The sequence below is a fragment of the Ambystoma mexicanum genome, chromosome 4p (assembly GCF_040938575.1).
Source record: "Ambystoma mexicanum isolate Mex_15411 chromosome 4p, UKY_AmexF1_1, whole genome shotgun sequence".
NCBI lineage: Eukaryota > Metazoa > Chordata > Amphibia > Caudata > Ambystomatidae > Ambystoma > Ambystoma mexicanum.
The window spans coordinates 809,151,272-809,179,085 of NC_090927.1; the positions used below are offsets into that span (position 1 = coordinate 809,151,272).

Sequence of the window (27,814 nt, forward strand, 5' to 3'; positions counted from 1 at the left end):
GTGCAGACCAAGGTTGTGGTCATGCCGTTTGACGGGGACTATTTGTTGGGAAAGGCAGTATTTGACACACTCCAAGCCATCAAAACAGACAGACGGCAAGCTCTCTGGGGACCCTGTAACAGAGAAGATAGTTCTTTCGGTCCAAGAGGGGGAAGGTCTCCGAGTCCTCCAAGGGGTACACTACCCCCGATCATCAGCCCTCCCGCTCCGCCACCCAGGAAGCCTACAGGGGCTGCTCCCAAGCCTACAACAGTGGAGGCCAACATCGTCGACTATCCAGGACACAGATGCACAAGCAGGCCTGAACTGGCCATGGACCCACGCCCCCTCTTTCGAACCGCAGTGGGAGGCCAACTATCAAGCTTGGTCAATCAGTGGAGAAAGATCACTATGGACAAACAGGTGCTGGATGTTCTTGCGCAAGGTCACGCTTTAGAATTTCAAGACTGGTGCACCTGCATTCCTCCTGTCACTCATCAAGAACTTCACATGACCCAGATGCTACAGAAAGTTCAGCCCATGTTGCGAAAAGAGGCAATAGAACCAGTCCCCCAGTGGCTCCGGAGTGTACACCAGATACTTTCTGGTAAGAAAGAATTCAGGAGGGTGGCGATCAGTCCTGGATTTACGACGCCTAAACAAGTACTGAACGTCCCAAAAGTTCAGGATGGTCATGCTGCAGCATGTGCTCGACCAGCAAAGGGGGATTTTCTGGCAACTCTCGACCTGGAGGACGCATACTTCCAAATGCCCATTCATCACAAACACTGGACATGCCTGTGTTTTGTCGTACAGGGGTAGCATTACCAATTCAAGGCCCTTCCCTTCAGCCTGTAATCGGCTCTAAGGGTATTCATCAAATACTTGGCCACCGTACCAGCACATCTATGCCACAAGAGAATCCATGTCTAACCTTACCTGGACGATTGGCTCATCTGATCCCGCTCTCATGCACTGGCAGCCCAGCACACGGCACAGACCATACACCTTCTGACTTTGCTCAGATTTTCCATCAATTATCTGCAGTCCTGCGTGGTACCGTCTCCGAACGCACGGCTTGGCACGATCTCATGTCTGGCGACCACCTCGGAGGAGAGGGTGAAAGCCAACCTGGGGAAGGTTCAGCGGCTGTTGACAGCGTCCATAGAAACAGTCCGGTACATCAAATCTCTGTTGGGCAGGATGTCCTCCTGCATCCACAGAGTTCCCTTTTGCAGGCTCCAGGAATTCCTAGTCTCCAGGTGGCAGCAGGTCACAGGCACATGTACAGACAAGATCGCCCTCAATCAGGCATTCCGTCAAGCTCTTCAATGGTGGACGGGTTCGGCCACATCTCACTCAAGGAGCTCCTTTCCAGATCCTTCTGTACCAGGCTACTGTCGCTATCAACGCCTCTCTGGAGGTTTGGGGTCCTCGCACAGGGCAATCTCATGCCAGAGGTCTCTGGCTCCTTGAGAAGGACTTGAACATAAATGTCCTGAAGCTATGGGCGGTCTTCTGGGCCCTCTAGTCTTTTGGTGCAGATCTTCACGGACAACACCACCTACATGTTTCCCACCTGGAAGCAGGGTGGGGCACGCTCCCCCTGGAAACCCAGTCACTGTGGCGCTTGGCCATTCTTCAAGACATGTTCCCCATCCCGTTACACCATTGCAGACTCATTTAGCAGGGAGCTGCGGTCCTGTCGCGAGTGGGAGCTTCAACAAGCGCAGGTGCCTCATCTCTTCAGCGAGTGGGGTCTTCCCAGATTAACCTCTTGTGGCAGCTGCCAACTCCGAGTTGGTCAACAGATGCGAGTCCGATTAAACCGACAAGGCATGTTATCGGAAGCAGTAAAGGTTGAAAGAGGGGTCAAACAGGGATGTCCCTTAGCCCCTGCATTATTCATCGCATTTTTGGGTGACTTTCAATATACGCAAACTTCATTGAGAGCATTCCCTCCAAAAGTTGGAAACAGCGCAGTGTCCAGGTTGCTCTACGCCGACGACTTGATTCTGATGGATCAAACTCAAGTCGGTCTTCAGCGCCAGTTGACAAACCTGGCCAGATTCATTACCAAAAACGACTTAGAAATAAACGTAGAGAAATCAAAAATCTTGATCTTGGGGAACAAGCGCTCAAAATCTAAACCAGGTGGCACCTGGTTCTTAGACAACGTAAAGATCGAGATAGTCACAAACATCAGATACTTGGGTGTCATGATTGATGAATCAAGAACTGAGAACTCAAACATCGTGGCTCTGTGGGCGAAAGTCAAAACACTTACCACTCAAATAAGACTGATCGACAACAAATACGGTAAATTTTCCCTAATACCGGCGATCCAGTTTTACAGACAAAAGGTGGTACCAGCTTTAATCTACGGAATGGACGTAGCGCTCAACATACACGACTCCATCTGGCCAAAACTGGAGGGATATCTCTGGAAAGCGGTTTTGGGTTTGCCAAAATCGACATCTATCGCAGCCATACGACGAGAACTTGGCTTATTATCTCTGTCAGCATCCTTAGAACAAAGCCAAATGAGAGCATTGAGGAAAATCATTGACCCGGACTCGCTGCCAATATATAAAATGATTCGAGAAGAACTTGAGAGGGGGCGCTGTAAAGCATTGACCCTTTGGGAAAAGAAATTAACTTCAAAACTAAAAGACCTTGCCTGCTCCCACGAGGACTTAATCCAAAACCCGGAAAAAATCAAAAGCAAAGTAGCACATGAGGACTGGATCGCTACATGCAATCTGGCAACGGCAAACAAACTGCTTTGTCACCTTCCACCTACCACCAATAAACTAAATCTTCCGCTGAACTATTGTATCAAATTCCCAAACAAGAATCTCCGGAAAATGTTCATGCGAACAAGACTAAACCTGATGCCAACGCAAGAAATCCGGGCTATCGGCACTCAACCAATAAACAAAACCTGCAGACTATGTCTAAATCCAGACATCACAGAAACACCAAGACATCTGATTTTGAATTGTCCTAAAACCGCCCACCTCCGAGCGGCATTCTTGCTACCGCTTCTCCAGGACTCTACTCTTAGAGAAGAACACATTTGGTGGTGTAGATTGATCGCCGGGGAAAAAACAAAATGGGTTATAGTGGCAGTCAAGATCCTTGAAGCTGCCTTAAAAAAGGCTACTGAACTCTGACTTAAATAACGAACTTAGCCAAGATTGAAATCGGCGAAATTACACCAACAGACCCCAAAAAGAAAAAAAAAAAACGGTGCGCTAGTAAAGAATCAGCTACGCTGATTTTTTTATACCTTGTAAAAATCAATTCTTTTTGGTTAAAATCAAGTAAATAAAAAAAAAAAAAAAAAACATCCTCAGCTGAGGAGTCAAGGGGGATACTTTCTCATTCATCAGGGACGGGCTCTTCATCTACATCTTCCCTCCAATTCCACTGCTGTTGTGTGATCATCACACTCATATGTTGCTATTGCAGGATGATCCACGTCGCAACAGCTCGGCTGAGGCAGATTTGGTACTCTGCCCTTCTCAATCTGTCGGTGGTTCCAGCTATCCAGCTGCCTCCACTTCCCGATCACCTCTCCAGAAAAAATACCACTGTATGACGACCCAGCATAATTTAGGCTCATGACCTGTCTCAAGCAGCCCTAGAATTTGGGCACTATTTCTCTGCTGCTAGAATGCAAAAAGATCCTGCCCAAAGCAACAGCACCCTCTATGCTGGCTTGCTACAGGCACAAATGGAAGCACATCAGTGTGGTGCAGGGTGCAGATGATTAGGCCACTGCAGATATTGTATCTGCAGCCCCCTGTATCTGCTCTGGCTACTGAAGGCTGGCCTGGCTCATGCCTCCAAGGTTCATCTAGCTTCCATATCCCAGTAAACACGGAGGCTCGTCAGTGTTCCTCAGGGGTCTCTTCAGGACTGTGAAGATTCCTGGCCCGGCTTGGGAGCTGAATGTGGTCCTCTCTAAACTGATGGGTCTGCCATTTTGAACCAATGCACCACCCCCACCTTTAAAGTTTCTATCGTGGAAGACTGCTTTCCTAGTGGCCATCAACTCAGCCAGGTGGGTCGGGGAGTTTCAGGCGCTCTCCTGCAAGCAGCGCTGTATTTGTCCTTCCATGCTACTAAGGTGTTGCTGCAGACTCATCCCACCTTCACGCCAAAGGTTCCTTCGGACTTTCACCTCAACAAGCGTTTGGTTTTGCCAGTGTTCTTTGCAAACCCTTCTATACCTGCTGAGAGTGAGTTTCATTCGATGGACGTTGCTTGTGCCCTCAAGTTCTACGTGGCACACACTAAAGACTTTCGGAAAACTTCACTGCTTTTTGTCTATTTGGGATCTGTGGTTTAAGGCTTCCATATCCAGGTGGCTCGTTGGCTGTTTTATGCACAGTCATCGTCTGGTCAGCAGATAGCTTTCAGGCCTCCCGAGAGTCCACTCCACCAGAGCCATCCCAGCAACAACAGTTTTACTTCAGCATGGGGCCTGGCATGGATTCACATGCTCATGAATATTCCCCGTCATCGGGCCAGAAATCCTCTGTAAAAGAAAAGTGTTTCACTTTAACTTACAAACTGTATTTTTCCTTTAAACTGATCACTGTTCTCTGGGTCATACTGCCCCCAGCAAATGACTGCCCTCTCCCTAAGCCCCTCCTCTGGCAGCCATCTTCAGATGTTTAGCACACGTTCAATTGTTGGGAGTCTTCGTGTTTTGTTCCGTGAGTTAGTCTACGGTTTTCATGCTTTTTTCGAGAAAAGGTCCTATTTTTGTCAAAACAGTGCCTGTGTGCTCTTCTCTTCATCGACCGACAAGCAGGGATCCATTGTCTGTGCATTTCAGTGCCCCTCCAGGGCAAGGATCGTCGAGTATTCATTAAAGTTTCAAGAAGGCCCTCAGGCCTACTCTGCAGTACTGGCAATGGTGGACTAGAAGGAGGGAAGTTCCCTTTTCAAGCTCTGCTCCAGCTGTAGACTGCAGAACTTGTTCGTGGAGGACAAAACCCTTCAGTGCATCAGTCTTCACCCGGACCATAAAGAATGGGATTGCGAGATCTGCCTTGGGTTCTCTAAGAGAACGATGAAGGATCGTCACAGTAGACTGGCGGCGTGGCTTAGTGCTAAGGGCTCTGCCCCGTGCCCGAAGCAGGGTCATGCTTCACCCAGGACCGGCCAGTTCAAGGAGCGGGAAAGACAAGGCCAAGCACTGCAAGTCTGTTTCTGTCGGGGTCGCCGCACAAATGGGTCGCGTGACGGGCAGGACGCGATCAACCTCACCATCTGCCTCCATCTCCAGCCATCGACCAAGCTCCTCCTCAAAAAGGAAATTGACCAAGCTGCGGGAGAAGCCTAGGATGGAAGAAAAGGCGGGCGACCTGCCTATACACAAGTGTTTCACACTTGTGTATAGGCGTATTATAAATGCCATATCATATATTCAAGAAGGCTCAGGCAGCATGTTAGGCAAGATTGTATGCAGTATCCTCTGGGAGACTGCACCAGCCATGTTCTCTTGGCAATAGTTAACCCAACCTTTGGTGTAAGCATGTACTACACAAGTTGGTAGAATGACTGAGCAGCCAGGCTTCTCAGGAGGTGTCAATGTGAGCTGTAGGGTTATCGCACAAATTCAGTCACAAGTATCCAAATAAACACTTGCACTCAGGTTTCTTGATTAAACAATCTTTTAATTTATGTATTTTGAATAAGCCTTCTTTAGAAGGTAGCAGAATATGTAACAATATACTTCATAAATGTACACTCTCTTTCAATAAATCAGTGCATACCCATTTGGAATGGCACACATACATCCTACACCCTGAGGTGACTTAAATAACCAGGACACTGTGGACATTGATATATCACTGGCACATTTAGAGCAATAATGAGCTTTAGTGTAATTAGGAAAAGATGAGGCAATAAAACAATGGTTAACAAATATTCTTAAGCAGGGAAGCTCATTTTTAACCCTCCAATGCAAAGTGAATTAACCCTTTCCTGGGGAAAGGTAAAGCACAAAGTCAGAGGTAAGACATGTCTTTCGGGGAGCCAGGACAGCCTGTTAATTGAAAAAAAGTCTAGGGGAGTAGAAGCACTTCTTGAAGGTAAATAAAAAAAGTCTTTCACAATGTTTTAGAAGTCTTTGTTGAAAATGAAATCACTGTAGTGCCGCAAGCTGGGAGGCCTGTGAGGGGCAAAGCTGCAAGCAACTCTGCAAAAGCAACCAAGACAAGTCTCAACTGAGAGCTAGCAAGGCTACACAACAAGAGGTAAGCAACCCCTTAGTTTTACAGTACCTTAGGTCTGAAGAACTTGGTTCCAGCTGGCTTCTGTTCCAGTGTAGATCTGCAGATCCTGTTGTTCCTGGGCCTCAGTCATGGGGACGGGAGGGAGGACGTCTGGTGACTCCTGCACTACAAATTGAAGGTCAGTGTCAGCAATGGGCACAAATCACTGGCACTTTGTGTTTCAGCTCCTCGCGGCTCTCGCCAATAGCGCCACTGTGGTTCTCGGATACCTTTTATGGACTTTCCTCACATCTGGGGTCCAGCACTCTGTTGAGGTCGTTCAGGCTTGGTCAGTCCTGCTTTATGGGAGTCCAGAGGATCTTCCTGTAGCTCGGTCTGGCTTATAAACGAGACACTCGATTCTGGTGTTCCTCTCCCTGGCAATCAGTTCCTGCAGCAGCAGTGGAAGTACCGCCAGCTCCTCCGAGGACAGCCAGCCAATCACCTTTGGGTGCATTCCTGTAACCAAGGGCATTAGGCACAGGGAGTTTTGGGCACTTCCCTCGCTTCCTGCCCTGCTAGACACGCTGGAGCCAGAGGGGGGCTTCACCAGTGAATCCCGCCAATGAAAAAACAAAGGGACCAAGCCTGGTTTGTCCTGCAGAGTTAATCCCAAGAAAGACCTTTCCAACAAGAAATGGTGAAAAAGAGTACCAGGGCCATTTTGGCAAAATCAGCACCCATGGGTGCCTTGCTGCAATTGCAGCCTGCAGTAGAAACACACAACAATAGTAAAAAGTAAACCACTGCCACCAGCCATTAATTGTAGAAACGGTAACAAACATTTTTTACATGAGAAACTAGACAAAGGGGATACTAAGTAACCCCTCCAGCACCCTGTTGTAAGTGTCTGCTGGGTCTAGAAAGTTACAATCTTAAGTAAAGTCAGTTTCACTTCACTGCTCTTAGAAACAGTACTTTCACCAAGAGAAGGTATGTAAACTTTTGGGAAATCTAAGACACTTCCCTTTGCCACTGCACTGAAGGTGCTGTGTGTCATGATGTAAAGAAGATGCCAATGGAATTTGTCGGACAACACAGCCCAAATCACAGAAAAATACAGGAGTGGGAGAAAGGTCTCTCTCTCCAGGATAAAAATTAAGTCCTAGACTCGAGCAAAAAGAGATGGGTGGGGGGGGGGGGGCTTAGTTAAGGTAGAAGGGAATTGGCACATTTCTGAGAATGCTCCCTAACAGAACACAGGAAGAATCATTGACGATTGAGATGGTGGAGGCTGCACCCCCGAAGGCCAAAGGGGCTGACCCTGTGAAGGTAGCACTGTCTGAGCCCAGGGTGTCCCTACTCCCTGAGACTGGAGGCCTCGGCAGGGGCCGTTTGCTAAGACTCCAGAAAAGAGGATGCCGTCACTGTGCCCAGCTGACACCTCTCAGGGTGCCAAAAGGGGGTGGAGGGTGATGAGGTCCCAGGCTAGCCTCAGGCCGTGCTCCAAGACATGGATGTTTCTTCCTCGGACGAGGAGGACCAGGAGTTCATACACACGATCCACGACGATGTGGAGGAGGGCTTCGCGGGGCCTAGTAGGACTACTGCCCGATTCTGCCGAGAGATATATCTCTGGACATCCTTTTGACCCTACACACGACCAAAGCGATGACTGATGACATCGTCACGATGGGTGGATCGCTACAGCGGAGGGCATCCCCACCGGATGAGGTGGTTGTTTCATGCCATGGTCGCCAGGGCTTCTGAGCGCTTCCAGCAGACTACTGAGGAGATGAAAATAGGAAGGCTTTCTATACAAGAACCGCAAGGCCTAGAGGAAGACTATCATGGCAGTGCCCCCCTGGATGACATGTGGGAGGAGGGCCTGGCCCTGTTGAAGAATCCCACCACGGCCCCGGCCAAGCGGGATAGGCTAGAGAAAAAGTACTGGGTGCCAGCGTCCCTTTCCAAGTGCCTAAGGTCACAACTGTCGCAGGACTTGTTCGTGTCGGTGGCTGCGTGGAAGGGATGGTCTAATCCCTCATCGTCCTCAGTCCCTCCGGACAGCGACAGAAGAAGTTGGACCCCTTGAGGAGAAAGGTCATCTACTCCACGACATCGACCATCAAGATTGCCAACGCGCTGGTGATCCTGGTCAGGTACGACTGGGAACTGTGGTACAATCTGGCCCCAATTCTGGAGTTGCTGCCTGACGACAAGCAGTTGGAGGCAATCGCACTCTTCCAGGAGGGGGGAGTTGGCTTCGGACCATACTGACACGGTGGCCCTGGACATCGCCTACACGGTGGCCCTGACAGATGGGCGAACGGTATCTGCCTCAGTCATCGTGGCTGACTGAAGGCCACACATTTCCGCCAGGAGGTCCAGACGAGGGTACTGGACATGCCCTTCAGGGATAACCTCTTCGGGAAGGCCGTCGAGTCCCTGCAGGCCATCAAGATCAATACGGAGATGGTCCGTGCCCTGGGTACTCTCCAACAGCACCTTTTCCTTTTGCTCCTCCCCAGGAAATTGGGGCACGTCGACGAAAGGTTTTGGTGGAGGCTCCTCGTCGTACTGTCAGCCCTCCCAGTCCACGACTCAGGTGGCCTACAGAGGCCGTTCCAAGGTGTTCGGTGGAGGTGGCAAGCACTGCCGTTGCCCCCAAGGCGGAATGCAGGCGCCAAAGCAGGACTGAACCGGCCAGGACTTCAGGCCCTCACCCATGGCTGACAGGATTTGTCGGCGAGTGGGAAAAGATCTCCACCGACAGATGGGTGCTGGATGCTCTCGCCCACGGACATACCCTAGAGTTTCACCAAAATTAACTGCAGATCTCCCTAGTGACCCGGCAGGAGCAGCACATCCCTCGGCTCCTGCAGGATGTACGGGCCATGCTTAAAAAAAGGGGAGATGGAGCTAAATCCAAGACTACTCTGGGGCTCCGGAGCCTACTCCATATACTTCATATAGTCAAAAACGGGGCCGGGGGCTGGAGGCCCATTCTAGACCTACTGCGTCTCAAGTTCCTAAAGTCCCAAAAATTCAGGATGATCCTGTTGGAGCATGTGCTCGGCCAACTGGAGGAAGGAGACTTCTTGTCGCTGGATCTGGAGGAAGCCTACTTCCATGTCCCCATTCACCGGAAACATCGAAAGTTCCTACGCTTCGTAGTGCAGGGGAGACACTACCAATTCAAGGCCCTCCTTTTCGGCCTAAAGTCGGCACCCAGGGTGTTCACAAAGTGTCTGGCACCGGTGGCGGCTCATCGAAGTCTACGAGGGATACACGTGGACCCGTACCTCGACAACTGGCTCATCCAGGCCAATTCAAGGGAGGTAGCCGCCAACACACGGACACTGTCCAGCTGCTGACAGACCTGGGGTTCTCCATCAATTATCCAAAGTCCTGCTTGACTCCATCACCGAACGCACTGTTCCTAAGAGCCAGGCTCAACAGTCTCCTGTCTAGCGTCGCCTTAGGAGAGGATAGTGGTCGTGCTGGGGGGATAGTATAACAGCTGTTGTCACTGGAGACCGCTACAGTGAGGCCCATCAAGTCGGCATGATGTTCTCTTGCATCTACCTGTCCTGACCTGGCTGTGCAGGTTGCGCTTGAAACCTCTTCAGGAGTTCCTAAACGATCGTTGGATTCAAGTGTCCGGAAACTTTGTGGACAAGATCCCTCTTGACGAGGAGTTCCGTCGGGCGATAAGGTGGTGGGGCATACACTGCAACATCGCCCTGGGTTCAGGGTTTCAAAACCCCCATACCAGGAGACGGTCACCACGGCTCTTCCCTGGAGGGCTGGAGAGCCCACAGAAGTCTTCACGCCAGAGGCCTGTGGCTGCCAGAGGAGACGAATCTCCACATTAATATCCTGGAGCTGCGGGCAACTTTCTGAGCCCTCAAGTTATTCCTTCCGTCCCTGAAGGGCAAGGTGGTGAGGATCTTTATGGACAACACCACCACAATGTTCTACATCAGGAAGCAGGGGGGCACTCGATCCCCAGCGTGGCACTGGACCGTCGAACAAGAGATGTTCCGCCTCCCCTTTCACCTGGCTGCAGTAAAGAACACCATCACAGATTCCCTCACCAGGCAGTTGCATGCTTGCCACGAGTGTGAACTTTGGCAGGACCAGGTGGACTGCATCTTCATCAAGTGGGACAGGCCCCAGATCGATCTCTTTGCGATGGCGGCAAACTCCAAATGCCAGATATTTGCTAGCAGGTTCCACCATCCGAGGAGCATGGGGATGTGTTCTCCTTTCTGTGCGAAGGCCTGTTTCTGTACGCATTCCCCCTGTTGCCTCTCCTGCTGCAAGTCATCAGTCAACTCAAACAGTGCCGATGCAAGATGATACTTTGTCGGCGTGGCCGGGGCAGATTTGGTATCCGGAACTTCTCAGCCTCTCGTCTCCTTCAGTCAAGCTGCCAGTGGTCGTAGATTAAATCTGCTCACCAGAGGAGGTGCATTCCTGCATCACAACCCAGTGTCGCTGAACCTGAGGGCTTGGCTTCTGCAGCTTTAAAGTTTGGAGGATAAGTGTTGCCGGTGGACTGCAGGGAAGTACTTGCCAAGGCAAGAGCGTTGTCAACTCTCAAGTGCTACGGTCACAAGTGGAAGCGTTTCGCAACGTGGTGCCGGTCGCAGATCATCACCCCTCTGAGTGTCACGGCCCCACAGATTGTTCCAGACTTGTTGTCCTTTGCCAAGGCGGGGCTTGCGCAGGCCTCTATCAAGGTGCATCTGGCTGCCATCTCCTGCTACATCAGGTCTCCCAGAAGATCATCTCTTTGGTCCCACTGTCTCGTCAAGAAATTCCTCAAAGGACTGTTATATTTACCACCAGTGAAGTTTTCCTGTCCCGGCGTGGGAACTCAACCTGGTGCTGACAAGGCTCATGGGAGCCCCCTTCGAGCCTGTGCATCAGGCCCCTCTCAAGTTCTTCTTGTGGAAGACGTCTTTCCTTGGCACCATCATCTCTGCCAGGAGGGTGGGTGAGATCCAGGCCCTATCCTGCAAACAGCCGTATCTGTCTTTTCGCAAGTCTAAGGGCATGCAGCGGACGCACCCCTCCTTCATGCCAAAGGTTCTGTCGGATCTCCACCTCAACAAGCCTTTGGTGTTACCCGTGTTTTTTGCGAAGCCTTTTTCACCGACTGCACGGGCCTTGCACTCACTAGATGTTGCGTGTGCTCTGAAGTTCTACGTGGCACGCACAAAGAGCTTTCGGAAAACATCTCAACTGTTTGAACTTTGGTCCTGTGAACCATGGGAGGCCTTTTTCAAGACTTCCACCTCCAGATGGCTCTCCGGCTTTATCATACACGGTCACAGATTGGCCAACCAACTGCTGCCCGGCCGGCCAAGAGCCCATTCCACCAGAGCGATCGCTGCGACGACTGTTCTTATCTGTTGTACCTTCACCCGATTCTACTGCGTCGACAGTGATTCCAGGGAGGAGTCGGCCAAGCAGTACTACGCAACGTGTTTGCTTGAGGTGAGTCTGTTCCAGAGGTAAGAGTTGATTGCTTCTGAGCCTTGCCACCTCCTTTGCAGTGTAATGTTGTACTGCTATGTATTCTTTATTCATAAGCATGTGAATCCATGCCAGACCCCATGATGGAGCAGGAACAAGTTACTTACCTGTAACTGTTTTTCTCCAGCATGGGTCTCACATGCAAACCCTCCCTCCTGCCCTCTGCTTCTCTTGTTCATACTGCCACTTTCCGTGCTTACCAAATCTGACAATAGCTGCCAGAGGAGGGGCTTAAAGAGAGGGCAGTAATTGGCTTTGGGCAGTATGACAAGAGTACAGCGATTGGTTTAGAGGAGAAATAGTTTGGAAGTGAAGAAGCAGGTTTTTTTTTTTTCTTTACCGAGGATTCCCGCCCTGACGGGAATATTCATGAGCATGTGAATTAATGCCAGACCCATGCTGGGGAACAATAGTTACAATTAACTTGTTGCTTTACTCTGGTGTTCCCCCTGCTGGACATCTGCAGGGCTTCTATGTGTAGGTCTATCTAAACCTTCATGAAATTCTACTGTGTCGACAGGGATTCAATAAAGCCGTCCCAGGTCTGCCAAGCGGTACTATGCAACCGGTTTGTTTGAGGAGAATGTGTTCCTGGGGTAAGTGTGTTGCTTTTGTGAGCCTTGCCATCTCCTTTGGTTGGGTATATATGTACTAGTATATAATCGTGTGCATGAGCATGTGAATCCATGTTGGAGAACAAGAGTTACTCTTCAAGGACCATGGGTACAGTACAATTCACACTAGGGATAGTATTACCAACGGGCCCTGTTGAAGTCTGTTTTCGAGTTTCAAAAACAAAAGTTGTAATACTCTGTGACTGCCACTAGATGCCGGACTATGCAGACCATGTGAATCTTAGCAAATGCAAACACCAGAAATAAGATTACGGTGAGTAATGTATCCCATATACATCTTGAGGCACCCATATGGCCAAATAATGGCCTCAAAATAGCATGCTGTGTTGCCATATCTCGCATTTAGCCTTATTTTGTAAGGTAGCCTTACCTTGCTGTTAGCCCAAATGTGCAAGGTAAAAGATGGAACCTAGGATTTAGACATTATTTGTACGGCTAACCCATTTTGTCGTCCTGCACAATGCACCTTCTTAACTTAGTGGAAGGCACAGGCTCATTCCACACACCCTGCGCTCGCATATAACACAAACACTATTGCACAACACTTCTACCATAAGAAAAACTACCTTTAATGACCAAAATTCGAATTGCAGCTCCACCCAATTGTCTGTCTCCTTAAACACAATCCACCCCTGTTGAGTTCATCATATACCTCCACTGCGCCCATCTGCACACCATTCAGACCATAATGGCTGAAATGCACACATGCATTCTAGCCCCCTCCGCCCATTGTTCCCAAATTTGGATTCCGGTTACTCCGAGGGCGTCAACCAACAGCGCATTGGGACCATACTAATGGTGAAAGGCGCTATACAAATGACAATGAATGTTAAGAATGGGCAGACGAAGGCATCAACACCAGAGACGTGGGACACAAACTCCCCCCGTATGATGCCATTACGACGCTTATAAAGTTCCATCTCGGAGACAACCACCAGTGGCAATATTTCCAACTAAAAAGCTGCCTACCTGCATCAGTGTTTCGCTCGTCATCCGGCCTAGTCAGTTCGCTATTCGAAGCTTACTTGGGAAATTGGGCAATGATGGTGTTTGACCTCTACCTGCTACGCATCGCTCAAACGAGACCAGCAATTTATAAACCACCTCAAATTTGAAATAAAGATGGGAGAATGTTCTTCAACTTGCATACTCTGAAAAACAATGGAGATTGTATCTCGGAGTGCCGTAGGCCTAAGAGGAGCAATGCTGAAGTTCTGCCAAGTCAAGATATAATCCACCACTGGCAGTGTACCCCATCAAAGCTCTGCAAGATCCTGCAAGACAAACCAGACGAATGTTGGGGATGCACAGGAAGAAGCGCTGACATTGCACTGCCCCCACCTACAGAGATACTGGAAGGCAGTCTTCTCAACAATCAGTCACTAGAACCAATAGTGATGGGTGGAAGGCCTTCACTAAATACCAACCACTGGCACTGTCCCGGGCAATCCTCCACACCACAGCACCACAGCTAGTCTCAGCCACATGTTAATCAGTCAGGTACTGCCAGAGATGGGCACAAGCCTGATTTGCATATGGTCTTTCCCCCTTCCGCAATGGATTGGCTGGCCAAAGAATTATAGTTTGGATGGTGCCCAAAGCTGTGCCAGAGGCTGAGACCAATTCCAAACCTTCCAGCCATCACCTTTTGTTTGCTATGGCTTTAGGCTTCTGTTCCTGTTTAGGTCTGCAGATCCAGCTCCTGGGCCTTAGTCATGGGGACAGGAGGGGAGGACAGGACGTCTGGGGACTCCTGCACTACGAATTGAAGGTCAGCGGCAGCAATGAGCAAACTTCAGATCAGCGGCACTTCGCGGTTTCAGCTTCTCGTGGCTCTCGCAAATAGCACCACCGCGGTTCTCAGATACCTTTATGGACTTTCCTCGCATCTGGGTTCCGGCAGTCTGTTGAGGTGGCTCAGGCTTGGTCAGTCCTGCATGGGAGTCCGTAGGATCTTGTTGCTCGGGTCTGACTTAAAAAGGAGAAACTCGATTCTGGTGGTCTTCTCCCTGGCAATCGGTTCCTGCAGCAGCAATAGAAGTACAGCCAGCTATGTCGAGACGAGTTTGCTTTGGGGTTGATTGGTCCCACCAACCCAAGGGTAGAATTCATCCATTGCAGGGCTTCACTAGTCAAGGCAGATTCAGAGCTTCAGCAATGCAGCAGGGCTTTATCGGGCAAACCAACAGTCCAGGGGTTGCAGCAAGAGTCTCTTCCAAGTTCTTCGGATTCCTTCGTTCAGTGGTGGACTCTGCCTTCCAAGCCAAAAGCCTTGCCTTTTATGCAGGTTTATCCCATTCATTCGCAGCCTAGCTGTCACTTGCACAGCAGAGTGGCTGTGCTCCAAGGACAGCCAGCCAGCCAAAAAGCTTTGGGTGCATTCCTGTAACCATGGGTTAAGCACAGGGAGTTTCAGGCACCTCCCTCGCTTTCTGCCCTGGGAGATACGCTGGAGCCAGAGGCGGGCTTCACCAGTGAATCCCGCCAAAGACAAAACAAAGAGGCCAAAGTCACGCAGAGTAAATCTCAAGAAGGACCTTTCCTACAGGAAATAGTGAAAAAAGACTGGGCCCCTTTTCACAAAATGGGCACCCATGGGTGCTTTAATGTAGCTGCGATTGCAGCCCGCGGTAGAAACACACAATCGTAGGAAAAAGTAAACCACTGCCACCAGCCATTAATTGTAGAAAGGGTAACATACAAAATGTTACATGAGAAACTTAGACTAAGTAACCCCTCTAGCACTCTATTGTAAGATAGTGTGTGCTGGGTCTAGAAAGTTGAAATATGGAAGTAGTCAATTTCACTTCACTGCTCTTGGAAACAGTAGTTTCACCAAAAGAAGGTATTGAAACCTTTGGGAAATCTAAGACTTCTCTGTGCCACTACACTGAAGTGCTGTGTGTCACGATGTAAATATGCTGCCTATGGAGTTTGTCGGACTCCAAAACCAAACACAGAAAACACATAGAATTAAAAGTACAAAGTCCAGCAAAAGAGATGGGCGTCTCTAAAGTGCGAGTAATTAAACACTAAAATTAAAATTCTCCCTAACACCCCCCAGCACTTTTGCTGGACTCTCCTGAGTGAGTGGAACTTTTTACCACTCATTCTTTTTCTTTGACTGGGATTTTTATTTTTACTGTTTTATGGACTCTGGTAAAGTCCATTTGTTTAATACAGGCGTCTGCTCTTTGCTTTGTGACACCAACACTCTATGTGCAGTGTTACTGAAAAGTCCCTTCTCAATGTTTTAATACCTTTTCTTATGTGAATTACAGTTCCCAAGAATAGAAGGATAACTTTTATCTTAACTTTTCTTTGTGGGTCCAGCACACAACCATCTTATATGGGGGGTTATATTGTAACACCTTCTCCCACCCCTCGTGTAACTTTTTGTTACAACTAACTTAAATGGCTGGTGGCAGTGGTTTCTTTTACTACCTTTTGTGCAGATTACTAGCAGGCTGATTTCTCAGCTGCAGTATAGCACCCATGGGTGACCATTTTCTCAAAAAACGGCGCTCTTTTGTTCACCATTTTCCGATTGTCAGTTCCTTCTGTGCTGTTAGTCTATCCTTTAGAATAGATTTGAGTCCTTTGTGAGTTTTGTCTTTGGCGAGCTTCAGCCCTGAAACCCACCCAGGCTCTAGTGTCTGGGATGGCAGGAAGTGAGGGAGGAGCCTGAAACTTCACTGTCCTTTGTAGGTATGCCTGGCTGAAACCAGTTCTAACTGGGCGGGTCACTGTCCTGGAGGACAGCCAACCCCCAAGTGATTGACGGCTGTGTAGGAGAATGACTGGGATCCAGCAAAAAAGGTGAGGATTTTTGGACTACAGAGCCGACCACTGGAACAAGGAATCAGAAGCAGAAGATGAGATGCCAGCAGCACCTGCCAGAACAGCGAAAGACCGGTGAAGCCTTGCAGCTGCACTGACCCCATTTTCACATCGACAGGGAAGACCCGCCAAGGGCGACTTCGTCCCTTAGGCTGATGGGACCCATTAGCCTCAAAACTGTCTTCATTTTGGGTCATCTCGTGAGCCATGGGTACCTGGAACATCCTAGAGCTCGTAGTCTTCTGAAGCTCGAATCCAGCTGAAACTCTGCAGGCATCCATGTGGACCTCCAGAGGCAGGGATTCTTCACTAAAAGTCCCCTCACCATAGTTCAGGACTGAGTAATCGAGGAGAATCCGACCAGCATTAATCATTTGTTCTTGGCGCTAAGAAAAAGGCGCCAAAACCACAAAGAGCAGCTGGAATGAGCTGAATACTTTGCTGCCGACCCCTTCTCCCGTTTGCTGCCGTAGAGGATCCCGCCAGAGGTTCCCCTTTTCGTCACCAAGACCAGGCAGCAGGAATCTGGGTCTGCAACGTTGCACCTAGAAGGAAGACAGCTAAAATGTCATCTTCACTTTCAAGGTACTGTGGGGCTTGGGTTGTAATTACCTTGTGCCATTTTGTGTGCTTCCTGTCTTGGGAAGAGCTGTTTTCTTCAAGTAAGAGTTGACCTTGACTCCTTTGTGCAGGCCTTGCAGCTTTTGCACTATCCGATAGGCTCCCCTTGAGCTCCTGTGTTTCTTCACGAACCTCTGACTGGTTAACTAACTTTTCCTCTGAAGATCTTCATCACTGGAACTGTCCATTTGACTTTGGCTCTCCTGGTTCCCAAAGGTCCATCTTCTGGTCCTATTGGCTTTGGCAATGCTGGTTCCTCCATAGGTTTTAATTGTGAACATTCTTTGCTAGTTACCAGACTGCCTATATCCCTCTGGGAGAGTACATTGGTTATTAACAGTTGCTAAAGTGTGTTCTGCCTAACTCTGAAACTTTCCCTCCAGCTCAGTTTTGAAAGGTGATATATATATCTGCTGATACTGACCTTATTGACATCACTCTGGTTGCTAGATATGTAAAGCATAGAAAAGGTTACTCACCTGCATTTTTTTCTTATATTGATTTATTCCGTTTCATATTAATTGTTATTAGTAGTTTCTGCATTTTAGATTTGCTTGTGTGCCCTCTGTGTATAGATGCATACATATATTTAATTATAACTGAGTACGTGTTTACTTGGATACCTGTGGGAACTTATTTCATTGTACTGCTTTACAGCTCACATAGCTCCCTCCTAATAGAAGAATGGCTGCTCAGCCACTCTACCGATTTGTGTAGTCAAGGCCTATATGAAGAGTTGGCTCCCTCATGCCATGAGAAGTATTCTGAAGTCCCACACAAATTGGACTTTAGAAAAGCTTACCTAACAGGAGACACAGGAGGGTGGATACGTTTGATGCACTCCATAAAGGCTTTAATGATTGGTATTCTCCATCATGATGTTTTGTGTTGTGATGTGTTAAAGGCTGCTAAGTGTACCCTAAGTGAAGTATTAACCATACTGGAGTCAAATAAGTAGATAAGGTATAATCCCGCATCTGTAGTTGGTCAAGCTATAGGGTTAATCTGGTACTCTTACACCAAAAGACAAATCGCTTCCCTTTGTTGAAGGAGCAGTTTCTTGTGTTTGGCTTTTTAGCTTTTGGTGATATCCATACATCTTGGGGGGGGGGGGGTGTAGATTACCAAATTCTATGACCTTGGGATCCAGGCTGCTACATTGAGGTGTTGGCTGTGTTACCTGTTTGTTTTTCTGTGTTAATATGTCTTGGATTGGGAGAAGCTTGATTGGTGGGCATAAAGACATTTGCATTGGGTGCAAGTACCATGGTTGTCTTGCCCACACTGGTGCAATGAGTATCATTGTTAAGCTCTGTTGATGCATTTTGTGAATTATTGTGGGAGTAAGTGGTGCTGCAGGAAGAGCGTATGCAAACTCTAGGGACCCCATTGTGGGAACCTGAACGCTAAGTATTGCCATTTTTTTTTCTTTTCGAAAAGGTCTACTGTTGGTTGCCATCTTATTATAATTGTTTATTTATAACGTGCTTAATACCGAAAAGGTTTCTAAGCGTGGACCTGGAAATCAAACCCGTTCCTCTGGGTCGTCTTGCTTCCAAGATGAGCGTTTTGCCGCTGAGCTATACTACTTGTGTCTACCCATGTTGCAAAGATCTGAATGCAATGGTGTTGAGTTCCCACTCGTGTTCTGGTATCAGGACTGAGAGAATACGCCAGACTGTTGTGCACACCTGAAACATGTTGTACTTGGATGGGTACGTTGCTTTGGATGCCAAATGTTTTGTGCCAGGTGGACAGTTGTTGGAGTGTGTTACACCCTGTTTTTTAAAATGAAATATTGTGTTTGTGTTGTCTGTCTGTATAATGCTCCCACCCCCCGCTTTGTTGTCCACTTTCCTTGAGTCTAAGTTGAGGAATCATTGTATCCATCAAAACAATCGTTACCAAAAGTATGTAATGTGTTTGATAGTTGTGTGTGTGCGCAGGAGAAAGAGCAGTCTCTCCCACTAAACACATAGCAGCTGGCTAAACCAGCCCACCAATCGCAGCTCAGGGCAGCACTGAAATGTTTTAACGACCAGCTAGATGTACTAATCAGTGCAGTGTTCCTGGTGTAGACCTTATTGGGGGGCTGCAGACAGTGGGTAATAAGAAAGGAATGAAGACGGGCAGGGAAGATCGTACACAAATTAATCCTCTCAGCACTGCAGCAGCAAACACCAGCCTACTTTGACCTCTCAAGCTTCAACTAGCCACAAAGATCATTGAAGGAACCCCACACAGATTCACAATCTTGTAAGTGAACACACCGTTCAAACTTTATTTTATCCGTCCTGCACTGCACTAGTGCAGCCTCTTTCCACATCTTTTCCCCTGGGGTCACACTTTCAATCTTGACAATCTGTCTTTGCAATTAGCACAGCCCGCACAAACTAGAGCCTCTGAGTATTCTGAAGATTATGCAATTGACCATGGAGGTGTTAAAGGAAAGTCCCTTGGCTCTAGGCAGATGACAATTCAGCACCAGTCTGATTCTTGCCAACCCAACTACACAGTATTGTTGTATTCTTGAGCAAGCCGACAATATGTGGTACAGAATCCCTTCTGATACGCCACCCCCTCACCCCCACAACGCCAGCATGAACCATTGCACCTGACTTGTAAACCTTGCATCTGAACTCGAAACCAATTGCCCCTACACACTATTTGCGGCTCTGTATTCTTCAGATAAAGGTCTAACTTCACTGTATTTGTGGAATTGTTAGGTTGTGGAATTGAAAATCGTTCTCACCTCTGCATTTGTCACACGCACATTGGGCTCCTCTGACCGTTAATATTTCCTCCGCTTTTCTCCCTGTTTCTCTATTAGGTTAGAATTCAATTTTGGGAAGTTCTCCTGGTCAACTTTGTTTTTCATTATTTGGCTAGCTTGGCTGAATTTTTCAGGCATACATTTGAAGCCCCCATGCCTCTGCAACCATTTTCCTGATCTTCTGGCGTAGTGGCCCATATGACTAGATGCTGTACCCACCTTGACTCTTGACTGGTTTCTATGGTGGCCTTCTTTCTCAAAAAAAGGTTTGCAAAAAGGATTATTTTATGGCCCATCTTATCTCCAGTTCTCAGTGTGACCAGAACCCTTAAAGTGTGTTCTCCCCTGCTTCGTGCCCTATTCTAAAATTAGGAGCTAAAGGAGGGTTGCATGTGCAAAATTAAAATGTAATACACGGCAACAGAAGTTGTTTCTTTCTCAGTTTAGCAATTTGCACAACCTAACAAGTTTTCAGAAATTGAGAATTATAACCGTTGTAAACATGTAGATTGGATGCAGGGCATTCTTTGTGTCTGAAGTAGAAAACTACTTTTTAATTTTCAGGCATCTAAAGAGTTTAAAAAGTAACCTACTTTCCTTTTATTTGTGTTCGGTACTTTTCTAGGACTATGAATCACACAATAATGTACTGCCTCTGTGAATGCTAACATTCTAGCTTGAATGATAACGAGAGTTTATAAACTATATGTTCATCAAGTTCATTCAGATTCTTTAAAACACAAGTCACTACTTTAGAATTTTACTTTCCCTCAATGTAATAAATGCAGTAAATGTTCAGTAAAACATGTCCACCGTCGCAGCTCTGATTCATAGTTAGAATTCTGAATCTTGTTCAGCTGCCCTTTGAAGTATATTTTTTCTTTTAACTAGATCTCAAAAATGGACTGCAAAGATGCTTTGGAAATGATCTGTAATCTTGAGTCCGAAGGTGATGAAAAAACTGCTTTGATTATATGTGCAGCCTTTCTATCCCGCCAACTGCAGCTTGGAGATATGGACTGTGCATGGTGAGTTTTAGGTCTTCAATTGTATGAGAAGTAGTGATTTGGTGTTTAGTAAAAGATTTCAAGTTTTAGAGAATTGATAAGATTCAGGAAAAACAGTCTAACTTGAAGTAATTGATGTATTAAGATCTGCCCTGATGCGCACCTCCTTACATCCCCCAGTATCATTCTATCATACGAGCAATCAACAAATGATTTGGCTGCATCACATATCAGAATGGTGTTAACTGGCTTACGCTGATCTGTGTATTTGGACCGGATATCCTGATGAGGCCCATGTAGGCTGTGCACAACCCTCTTATTTGAAGGTCCAGAGCTTTTAATTTGATGTGCTGTAGACTTCTTTTCCAACCCATTCTCTAGCTTAGGTTGGTGACTCTGCATTCTTGTCTCCACCCTTTGATGCTAACATTCCCATCTCCCACTCTACTGCTGCCACTAAGCCTCTTCTACTACTCCGCCTCTAACCTACTCCTTTCCCACAACTACTACTCCCCTCACCAGTGCTACTATTCTACCACTTCTCTACTACCTTCTTCTCCCTAACATTGCCCCTCTCCTCTCAATTCTACTGCTCCTGACTACTAATTCTCTATGACTACCACTACTCTCCTCACTCTTTGACTACTCCTATCATTATGACCACACTACTCTTTTCTCACTACTACGCTCCTTCATGATATGGCATTTGTAATGCGCCTATACACTTGCACTACCACTACTGTTTTCTTCTTTCTCACTACTAGCAATACTTTCCCTGCAGCAAACACTAAACAGTTCAACTACTACACTGACCACTTCCTTTCACTCTGTATCTTCCACTTCATAATCACTTTCCAGCCTTACTCTACTGACTTGCCACCCAGACACGCACCCTCACTCTGCCTCACCCTCCTCCGATAAACGCCTCCACACGCCAATGCTCCTGCCTTCCTCCTGCTGGTCTCTTGGTCCCTCCTCCACGCCTGTCCTGAAACGTGTAGCCCTCCTCTTCCTGTTTCCTATCCCCCCCTTGTATCTCCTTCCCCGAGCTGCGATTGTTAATTTCCTCCTGACCAATCCCTCTTGGGCCGTGCATGCAGGGTTGAAACATTTCTAAAGGAGCCTAAGCCCTGCTCCCTCGCCCCCACCCTGATCACAATGAAGCAGACCGCTCATGCAGATGGCTTTCTAGCTGTGCTGCCATTCCCCGTCCCCCCACAGGCCGCAGCAAACATCTGTTTCCTGTGGCCCCATTGAGGTGCGGCTACGGTCAGGGGTCTGTTGGGTCCCACTGCAGTGTTCGCGGAGTATGCAGGCCCCGGGTGGTACAGAGCAGTGTCTGCGCTCTAGTTTGGGTCTGCTTGTGTATGTTGCTTCCTTCCTGGCGGCTGCTATCCCTGGCTGGCCCCGTTAGGCAATGTTTGAATGCAGTACCCTCTGAGAACACTACAAGCAACTATGACTACAGGTATAGGCAACCCAACCTTTGGTATAAGCTTGTACTACACAGTTTTGGTAGCGTTTTGAGCAGTCAGGCTTATCTCAAGAGGGGTAATGTGAGCTGTAGTGGAGTTACACAAAGATTCACAGTTGCAGGTATTCAAATAAACTCTTACAATCAAGGTTTCTTGCATAAACAATAATGTATCAGTCAGTTATAAAGACTTCTTTAGAAGGGAGCAGTAGAATAGTAACACAAATATACTTCAATACTGTACACTCTGGGTTTCTGGATCAGACAAGGCCCTTTTGGGATGGCCCACAAGTAACTTCAGTAACATGGGTGCTGGGGACATTAATACCTTACTGTTAGCATACAGAATACTCTCAATAGTTTGTAAAGGGCAAAGGTTATTAGAACACAAATTACAAATATTCTTAAGCTGGGCAAATACTTTCAGATAACAAGAGAATCAACTCAATAGGCTAAGCCGAAGTCAATGGGAAAAAGTCTTTGTATAGGATGCAGCACTTCAGGTAAGTAAATGGAAAAGTCTTTGCACAAATTCTTAGGAGTCTTTGATAAAAAGAAAAAAACAAACGTAGGCCCACAAGCTGATTAGACTTGAGTTGCAGAGTTTACAAGCACTTCCACAGTAAGAGGTACTCTTAGGCTAGTTTTACAGTATCTTAGTAAAGAAGAAAAAGATGCAGCTGATGACTTCTGTTCGTGTACAGCTCTGCAGATCTGTGTTCCTGTGCCTCAGTCGTGGGGACAAGAGGGAGGACGTCGGGGGCACTCCTGCACTGTATTGGCACCGTAAAAGCTGGCAACCTTTACTTTCAGTGGCTGTTTCACGTTTCAACTCCTTGCCGTACATCAAATGGCAATAAGCGCTGTTCCTGGCTGTGAAGATGGACTTTCCTCACATCTGAGGTCCCGCACTCAACTGAGGGGGGGTGGGGGGGTCTGGCTTGGTCAGTCCTGCTTCGTGGGAGTCCGGAGGAACTTCCAAAAGCTTTCGGCCAGCTTACAAGCAACGCACACAATCTGGTGTCCCTCTCCCTGGCTCTACGGTTTCCTGCAGCACTCTGAGGAAATGCAACCAGCTCTGAAATGGGTGTCCAGGTGGCTTACTTGGGAGTTTATTGGTCCCACCAACTCAAAGGGAGAAGTCGTCCTCCCACCCCCTCCTTTTCAGCCTTCACCTCCTTCCCCTCCAACAAGGGATGAGACGGGAATGGAGACAGTGGGGACGAACGACGACGGTAGTGACGACGGGACGGATCTCCCATCACCCCCCTGCACGGGCATCCACTCCCGAAGAAATTGGCTCCTTTCACGCCATGATTGCCAGAGCATCAGAGCTTTTCCCGCTTTGTCCCAAAGAGCAGAAAAAGGAAGGTTTCCTCTACCAGCGACGGGAGGCCAAGAAGAAGACCGTCCTCTCAGTCTCGTTACTGGACGACATCTGGGGCAAAGGGCTGTTGCTCCTCAAGAGCTCATCCACGGCTCCTGCGAAGCGGGATCAGTATGAGAAGAAATGCCGGGTCCCGGACTTCGCCCCTATGTTCCTCAGAGCTCAGAGGTGGCCACGGACATCGCTGACTCCGGTTTTTGCCAGCGCGGTTGGCTAGAGGCCACAGACTTGCGTTCAGACGAGGGTACTGGACATGCCCTTCGACGGGAACAACCTGTTCGGGAAAGCGGTGGACGAGAGTCTGCAGGCCATCAAAGCAGACACTGAGACGGTGAATACCGTCGTCGCCAAGGAGCCCAAGGTGGCAAGGCCTCGACGAAGCAACAGGACTGAACCGGCCGTGGTGTTGGGCCCCCACTTAAGCACCCGGTGGGAGGCCGGTTGGTGAAATTAGTCAGCATGTTGGAGTCCATCTCCACCGACTGTTGGGTGCTGGATGTCCTGGCCCACGGGCACACTCTGGAATTCTAAAGGAAGTGTCCCAGTTTCCCACCTGTGGCCAGGAAAGAAGACCCATTCCACAGCTGCTTCTGGAGGCACGAGCCATGCTGAGAAAGGGCGCGATAGAACTCATCCCAAAGAGGCTCCGGAGTATACTCGCGGTACTTCCTCGTCTGAAAGAACGACGGCTGGCGGCCCATCCTGGACCTTCGATGTCTCAACAAATGCATCAAGGCACAGAAATTCCAGATGGTTACCCTTCAGCACTTGCTGGAACAGCTGGAGGAAGGCGATTTCCTATCGTCGATGGACTTGGAGGATGCTTACTTCCACGTGCCCATACACAAGACACTGAATGTTTCTACGGTTCATGGTCCAAGGACGGTACTACCAGTTCAAGGCCCTGCCCCTCGGGTTGAAGTCGGCTCCAAGGGTCTTTATCAAGTGCCTGGCACCGGTGGCGGCGCGGCTGCGCCTGCAGGGGATCCATGTATACACCTACATGGACGATTGGCTCATCCGAGCAAAGTCAAGAGAACTCGCCTTCGACCACACAGTGAAGACCGTCCGCCTGCTCACAGAGCTGGGATTCTCGATCAACTTTGCAAAATCCCACCTAGTACTGTCACAGGACGCCCGGTTCCTGGAGGCCAAACTCGACACTGTGGCACGGTTGGCTTCCATCGGAGGAAAGGACGAGGGCCATCCTAGGCATGGTACAACGGCTGTTGACCATGGAGGTAGCCAAGGTGAGGTCCATCAAATCCCTGCTCGGCATGATGTCATCTTGCATCTTCCTAGTGCATCTGTGCAGGTTGCGTATGCCGCCACTGCAATTGTTCCTTGACTCCCGTTGGATGCAAGCGACGGGAAACTTCGAAGACAAGATCCCGCTCAACGAGACTTTCCCTCAAACGATCTGGTGGTGGGGCTCCTGCGCGCACCTCGCGACGGGCATGGACTTCCAGACCCCAACGCACCAGGAGACTGTGATGACAGACGCCTCCCTGGAGGGATGAGGATCACACACCAGAAATCTCCACGCAAGAGACCTCTGGCTCCCGGAGGAAAGGTCCCTGCACATCACTGTCCTGGAGCTCCGGGCCGTGTTCTGGGCTCTCAGATCTTTCCTTCCGTCCGTCAAGGGCAAAGTGGTACGGATCTTCACCGACAACACCACCACGATGTTCTACATCCGGAAGCAGGGAGGTACCAGATCCCCCAGCCCTATCCAGGGAAGCGCAGCATCTGTGGCACTGGGCCATCGTCCAAGGGGTGTTTTTGGTACCCTTTCATCTGGCAGGAGTGAAAAACACTGTTGCCGACTCACTCAGCAGGGAGCTGCGCGCTTGCCACAAGTGGGAACTTCGGCAGGACCAAGTGGATCTCCTTTTCCGACGGTGGGACAATCCCCAGATCGATCTGTTTGATGGCCGCAAACAGCAAGTGCCCGAGGTTCGCTAGCAGGTTTCCCCAGCCGGGGAGCATGGGCGATGCAGTCTCCTTCCCCTGGGACGGCCTGTTCCTGTATGCGTTCCCTCCGTTGCTTCTACTTCTGTGACTCATCAGTCAACTCAAACGGTCCCGGTGCAGGATGATCCTCATTGCACCGGCACGGCCGAGGCAGATATGGTTCCCGGACCTTCTGGACTTGTCAGCGTCCCCCTCCCCGTCAAACAAACTGCCAACGGACACTGACCTGTTCACCAGGGAAGGAGGCGCCATCCTACATCACAACCCGGGATTGCTGAACCTGCAGCACTTGAGTTCGGAGGCTACGATATCCCGGCGGACTGCAAGGAGGTACTTGCAAAGGGCATGGCATTCTCGACTCTTAAGTGCTATGGACATAAGTGGAAGAGGTTCTCTGTCTGGTCCCGTGCACAGAAGATCAACCCCCTACGGATTACAGCCCCTCAAGTGCTGCCGTACTTGCTGTCGCTGGCCAAGGCAGGGCTGGCGCATGCCTCCATCAAGATCCACCTGGCGGCTATCTTCCGCTGCACCAAAACTCTGGGGCGGTCGTCGCTGTGGTCTTACCGCCTGGTGAAGGAGTTCATGAAAGGACTGTTCCGCTCGTTCCTGCCGGTGAAGGCCCCGGCATGGGAGCTCAGCGTGGTGCTGACCAGGCTCATGGGTCCCCCATTCGAGCCCTTGCATTCGGCACCGCTGAAGTTCCTATTGTGGAAGACAGCGTTTCTTGTGGCCATCACCTGCGCACGACGAGTGGGAGAGATCCAGGCACTCTCCTGTAAACCTCCATACCTGACATTCCACGAGACGAGGGTAGTGCTGAGGACGCACCCCTCTTTCATGCCCAAGGTGCCGTCAGACTTCCCGTCGCCATCATCGCCGGCTGAGGGGGCTTTGCACTCGCTGGATGTGGCTAGGGTGCTGAAGTTCTACGTGGCCCGCACAAAGAGTTTTCGGAAGACGTCACAGCTGTTTGTGAACTTTAGACCTGTGAACCAAGGGAAGGCCCTCTCGAAGGCTTCCATTTCCAGATGGCTCTCCGGCTGCATCATGCACTGTCACTGGTTGACAAACAGACCGCTGCCCGCCTGGCCGACAGCCCATTCGACCAGAGCGATCAATGCTACCACAGCGTTCCTATCTGGTGTACCCCTGTTGGACATCTGCGGGGCTGCTACTTGGAGGTCGACACACATCCTCACGAGGTTTTACTGCGTCGACCGGGATTCCAGGGAGGAGTCCAGAGACGGCCAGGCAGTGCTACGCAACCTGTTCGCTTGAATATGAGCCTGGTGAGGAGGTAAGAGATGCTTAATGTTGAGTTGATATGATGCTTAATGTAGAGCCTTGCCACCTCCCGTGGTTGTGCATGTGGGTACTGCTATGTATTCTTGTATTCATGACCATGTGAATCCATGCCAGACCCCATGCTGGAGAAGAAACATGTTACTTACCTGTATCTTTTGTTCACCAGCATGGGTCTGGCATGGATTCACATGCGAACCCTCCCTCCAACACCCTCTGCGGCTCTTCTCTTGGTCCTACTGCGACTTTACGTGCTACCAAATCTGAAGATGGCTGCCAGAGGGGCTTAGGTAGAGGGCAGTCATTGGCTGGGGGCAGTATGACCCAGAGGCCAGTGATTGGTTATTAGTAGAAAGGCAGTTGATAAACGAAAACAAACTGATTTTTTCTTTACCAAGGATTCCCAGCCTGACGATGGAGGAATATTCATGAGCATGTGAATCCATGCCAGACCTATGCTGGAGAACAACAGCTACAGGTCAGTAACTTGTTCCTTCATCCCTGTACCTCGTACTACAAAGGGTGTATTTATGGGATAAGGTGAAATCGTCATATTCGTTTAGATCTTTTATGGCCATTGGTTTTAATGCTGGTGGTCGGAGGTGGCCCACTATCGTGGAATGCAGGGGTTATTGGACTGGGTCAGTGGTGGGTGCTATTACTCCTGGTGTGCTGGGTCGGAGGTCTGCTGTTGGCCTGGCTGAGATGATTGCTTGCCGCAAGGAGTCAGGTGCTGCCTCATGGCCTTGCAGGACTGTTAGGGAGAATTCTCTTATAAGGCTAATTTCCCAAACCTAGTGAGTCCCCCAGCAGCTTTGCCGGATTTTTGGGGTTTGTTTTTTTCTCCTGCTAAGAGTGAGACTCTTTTCCTCCCACTCTTAGGCATGATTTGAGGTATGTCTTTGATTTATTGTGTGCTTATGGGCTATGGGGTCTTTTTACTCCATAGGGTATCATCTGTTTTAGTGTGTGTTACACAGCACCCTCAGTGCAGTAACACAGGGGTGACATAGTGACCCCCAAACATAGACTCCATACC

General features: G+C 49.0%; 1 protein-coding gene across 1 annotated transcript in view; it reads left to right on the forward strand.

The window, feature by feature from the left end:
• ZNF292 (zinc finger protein 292) overlaps nucleotides 1-27,814 on the forward strand; it is a 1,156,963-nt gene that overhangs the window by 866,866 nt on the left and 262,283 nt on the right. The window contains exon 6 of the mRNA XM_069606362.1: nucleotides 20,520-20,656. Within this exon, the coding sequence (XP_069462463.1) occupies nucleotides 20,520-20,656 (137 nt within the window). The remainder of the gene's footprint in view (nucleotides 1-20,519; nucleotides 20,657-27,814) is intronic.